Source organism: Sapajus apella, unplaced genomic scaffold, assembly GCF_009761245.1.
Source record: "Sapajus apella isolate SASKATOON/1434 unplaced genomic scaffold, GSC_monkey_1.0 scaffold5047, whole genome shotgun sequence".
Taxonomy (NCBI): domain Eukaryota; kingdom Metazoa; phylum Chordata; class Mammalia; order Primates; family Cebidae; genus Sapajus; species Sapajus apella.
In genome coordinates this window covers 1-4921 of record NW_022441971.1, presented here as the reverse complement: position 1 = coordinate 4921, position 4921 = coordinate 1, and the positions used below count along the sequence as shown (strand labels likewise).

The 4921-nt window shown below is 61.6% G+C and overlaps 1 protein-coding gene across 1 annotated transcript; it reads left to right on the top strand.

Moving 5' to 3' along the window:
• Window positions 1-718: 718 nt before the first annotated feature.
• On the top strand, window positions 719-4515 carry MEF2B (myocyte enhancer factor 2B; the record flags this gene model as incomplete). Its single annotated transcript, XM_032273635.1, has 7 exons — window positions 719-1038; window positions 2251-2385; window positions 2897-3044; window positions 3179-3312; window positions 3406-3499; window positions 3668-3779; window positions 4061-4515. Coding segments are annotated over 7 exons (1169 nt in total), but the record flags the coding sequence as incomplete, so codon positions are not given.
• Window positions 4516-4921: the final 406 nt, after the last annotated feature.

Below are 4921 nucleotides of genomic sequence, written 5' to 3'. Positions count from 1 at the left end.
ACAGGCGTGCGCCACCACGCCCGGCTAATTTTTGTACTTTTAGTAGAGTCGGGGTCTCACCATGTTGCCCAGGCTAGCCTCTGACTCCTGACCTCAATCAATCCTCCTGCCTCGGCCTCCTAAAGTACAGGGACTACGGGCTGAGCCGCCACACCCGGCCTGCTCATTTTCATGATCATGGATTTATTTATTCTTCCTGATGGCTGGAACCCCAGCCATAAGGGGGATGGAGCTCGACACACACACACCCAACTCAGAGGGGCCGGGACAGAAGGAGGCCCAGGACTGGGAAAGCCCAGAGAGAGAGCATGTGGGCTCCGCTTGGGAAGCCAAGGCGCACTTCTCAAAGGAGAGGAGACATTTGGGCTGGGTTTTTTTTTTTTTTTGAGACGGAGTTTCGGTCTTGTTACCCAGGCTGGAGTGCAATGGCGCAATCTCGGCTCACCACAACCCCCGCCTCCTGGGTTCAGGCAATTCTTCTGCCTCAGCCTCCTGAGTAGCTGGGACTACAGGCACGCGCCACCATGCCCAGCTAATTTTTTGTAGTTTTAGTAGAGACGAGGTTTCGCCATGTTGACCAGGATGGTATCGATCTCTTGACCTCGTGATCCACCCACCTCGGCCTCCCACAGTGCTGGGATTACAGGCTTGAGCCACCGCGCCCGGCCTGGGCTGGGTTTTGAAGCACCAATAGGAGTTTGCCAGGTTGTGACATGAGAATTCGCGGCGCAGCCAGAAAGAAGCCCGAGGCATGTTCAAAGCCCGCGTCCCCCACGCCACCCCACATTCGTCTCTTGTTCTTCTCTCCCCTGCCCCTGCGGGCCCTGGGTCCAGGTGACATTCACCAAGCGGAAGTTCGGGCTGATGAAGAAGGCCTACGAGCTGAGCGTGCTGTGCGACTGTGAGATCGCCCTCATCATCTTCAACAGCGCCAACCGCCTGTTCCAGTACGCCAGCACCGACATGGACCGCGTGCTGCTGAAGTACACGGAGTACAGCGAGCCCCACGAAAGCCGCACCAACACCGACATCCTCGAGGTACCCCGGGCCCTCCCCGCCAGCCCCACGAGGCCAGGCCGCGCGCACGCCGCCTGCTCAGAGCCCAGGGACTCTCGGTTTGCACAAAAGATGAACACCGCCATCTGGCTTTGCGGCTGCTAAACGCGGGTTTGGGGGCGTGGAGGGGCCCTTCCGGGGACAGCAGAAATTCAGCACATCGGGCTGCGCGCGGTGGCTCACGCCTGCACTCCCAGCACTTTGGGAGGCCGAGGCGGGCGGATCATGAGGTCAGGGGTTCCAGACCAGCCTGGCCAACGTGGTGGCCAGGCGTCTGTAATTTCTCTACTAAAAATACAAAAACTAGTGGGGCATGGTAGCGGGCACCTGTAATTTCAGCTACTCGAGAGGCTGAGGCAGGAGAATCGCTTGAACCCCGTAGGTGGAGGTTGCAGTAAGCTGAGATTGTACCACTGCACTCCAGCCTGGGCAACAGAGCAAGACTCCGTCTCAAAAAAACAAAAAACACAAAAGAGGTTGGGGTCCAGGAGCCTGCGGTTCTGTGGTCCTAGGAGAAGGCGGCTCAGGAAACCTGCTGGTGTTTCTTAGGCATCTTTTTCGTTTTTTGAGACAGTCTCGCTTTGTCGCCCAGTCTGCAGTGCGGTGGTGCAATTTCAGCTCACTGCAACCTCCACCTCCTGGGTTAAAGTGATTCTCCTACCTCAGCCTCCTGAATAGCTCTGACTACAGGCACGTGCCACCACGCCTGGCTAGTTTTTATGTTTTTAGTAGAGATGGGGGTCTCACCCTGTTGGCCAGGCTGGTCTCAAACTCCCAACCTCAAGTGATCCACCTCGGCCTCCCAAAGTGCTGGGATTATAGGCGTGAGCCACTGCACCCAGCCTCTTAAGCAGGTTTTGATGCCAGGCTATGAGGCTGCACGTGGGGGCAGAATGGCGGTCCCCGAGTCATGGTCGGGAGCAGCATTAGGACAGTGCCAACAGGCCTGCATGGGTCTCAGCTCCTGCTGTGTTGACCTGGGCAGGTCCTTGGGCTCTCTGGTCCTAGGGCAGGAAATTGCTAAATGGTAACTCACTGGGGTTTGGTCAGTGGGGTTTGGCTGGAGCAGGCCATGCCTGCATTCCTCCCCACCCACAGAGCTGGGTGGGGACGGTCTCTCCCCTCTCCCATAGAACTGGGTTCCCTCGCCGGGGTAGGGGTGAGGGTCTACCTTGTTGTCTCCCGTCTGCATAGACACTGAAGCGGAGGGGCATTGGCCTCGATGGGCCAGAGCTGGAGCCAGACGAAGGGCCTGAGGAGCCAGGAGAGAAGTTTCGGAGGCTGGCAGGCGAAGGGGGTGACCCAGCCTTGCCCCGACCCCGGCTATATGTAAGTGACTCCCCCTGCCCCCTGTGAATAGGGTATTCCTCCCACTTCCTAGACCCAAGTGGTTGCGGCTGGTACTAGAGAGAGGCTTAGAGCCAGGGAGCCTGGAGTTTGGAGGCAGATCTCCGCCTGGTTGGGCAAGGAAGGCTTCTTTGAGAAGTGGGCACTGTAGCTGGGGCTCTGAAGCATGAATAAGAGTTCAACAGGCAAACCGTTCCTTCCTTCATTTGATCTTTGATTCATCCAACACTCTGTGCAGCCCTCTCAGTGCCAACCCTACACTAAGTGAGAGGCCTCAGCTCTGGACCTACCTGTTGGTGACAGAACCAGATAGAAGCTCCCGCAGCCTGTGGGGTTAGGGCAGAGGGACGAGCAGGTAGAGAGCCCGGTGAGAGGTGCAGCAAAGGCTTCCTGAAGGTGGAGCCGGGCCCCTGAACTCATCGGGATTTTCTCCCTTGGACTTGGCACCCCCATCTACCCTGGGGTCCTCTGACCCATCCCCTCTGTACCCAAGCCTGCAGCTCCTGCTATGCCCAGCCCAGATGTGGTGTATGGAGCCTTGCCACCACCAGGCTGTGACCCCAGTGGGCTTGGGGAGGCACTGCCTGCCCAGAGTCGCCCCTCTCCCTTCCGGCCAGCAGCCCCCAAAGCAGGGCCCCCAGGTGAGCATGGGACAGGGGTCCCAGGGGGCTATTTGGGCATATCTTGGCTTTGGCGTGCATCAGCTCTAAACCTTAGACTTCATAGTTGGCATGACCCATCTGTCCTCTCTCTCCCGGGGTCTCCCCTTCCCCAGGCCTGGCGCACCCTCTCTTCTCACCAAGCCACCTCACCAGCAAGACACCACCCCCACTGTACCTGCCAGCGGATGGGCGGAGGCCAGACCTGCCTGGTGGCCTGGCTGGGCCCCGAGGGGGACTAAACACCTCCGTGAGTGAGGCGAGGGTGTGGTGGGGCTGATGAGGGCAGGCACGGCGGCCGGGGTGTGGGCCTCAGTTTCCCCTTCATCCTCTCTCCGCACAGAGAAGCCTCTACAGTGGCCTGCAGAGCCCCTGCTCCTCTGCAGCCCCGGGACCCCCGCTGGGGAGCTTCCCCTTCCTCCCCGCAGGCCCCCCAGGTACGTCCCCTAACCTGCCCTGTCCTGCCTGGGAAGCGTCCACACTCCTGCCCTCTGGGGGTTCCACACTCCCACCTAACAGAACTCAAAACTGTCTCTGGGGGTGGTTAGGTTTGCAAGAGGCTTAAGGAGAGATCCAGGCCTCAGCACCCAATTCCTGCCCACCAGAATATGGCCTGGGAGACCCTCCACCGCCCCCTGGCTTGCTGCAGCCCCCCACCCTGGCCTCCTGGCAGCCCTCGAGGGGTGATGGGCCCCCCGCTGTGCCCTCCCAGCCCAGGTAAGTACCCTGACCGCGGTCCCAGCTCGTCCCCATCCTCCAAAGCCCCGGCCGCTGCTGACCCCCGGTGGCCATCCCTGGTACCGCGCACACTTCCCCCAACCTCCGTCGGGTTCCCAGTGAGGATGGGCAGCTATTTTGAGGCCCCAAGAGGGATCGCCGCCCCCTCCTTTCCCAGGGTCCTCCTGCCGCGCCTTTGCCCACGCTGTGCCACCACCCTCCCGGCTTGCTTCCCTTCCTCACTGAGCTCACTGTCTCCCCCTCTCTCTTTCTCCCTGCAGTGGGGGCCGAAGCCTGGGCGAGGAGGGCCCCCCAACCCACGGCGCCTCCCCGCCGACGCCCCCAGTCAGCATCAAGTCCGAGCGCCTCTCTCCGGCGCCCGGTGGCCCCGGTGACTTTCCCAAGACCTTCCCCTACCCCTTGCTCCTCGCCCGGTCCCTGGCAGAGCCCCTGCGACCCGGGCCCGCCCTGCGCCGGCTGCCCTTGGCGGATGGCTGGCCCCGGTAGGAGACCCCCCCGGTGGCACCGGCCCAGCGCTCTAGCCGCGCGCGGAGAGGCCACGTGGGGACCCCACCTCCCACCAGGCCTCTTCAGCGAAGACCCGACAGTGACGGCCCCTCTGCGGCGGGGGCTTGGAGGTGCGCGGCTGGACTCGATCCTCCCTGGGGGGGCTCCTTTTCTCCTTTCGATTTGTGTGTACATCCACAAATAAAACGCGCGTGGCGTCCGTGGACCACTGACTGTTGCTGCTCAGAGCTCTCTCGGGACCTCGTTCTTGCCTAGTCTTGGCTTGGGGTCCCACCTCTAGAAGTCGACCTGAGACAAGGCCTCAAGAGCCCTTGGGGTGTCCAGGAGGGCTGCAAGGTGGAGGGGTGGGGAGGCGAGGCGGGAGGAGCCCTGCAGGGGGCGTGCGCGAGCAGCAGGAGTTTGGCGGGGGGGGGGGGCGGCAGAGAGTGATCACGCACCTAGGATGGTCCTACTCCAGGGGTGCGGGCCCCCGGGTATTTCCATTCCGGGGCCACTGGCCAGGGCTGCTCCTGGCACTGTCCCGTCACGGGCTCTGGGGCAAGCCGCTAGGCTGGGTCGTAGGGCTCCCAAAAGCAGCCCGTGAGAATACTGAATGTCAGAGCTCCCAAGGTACT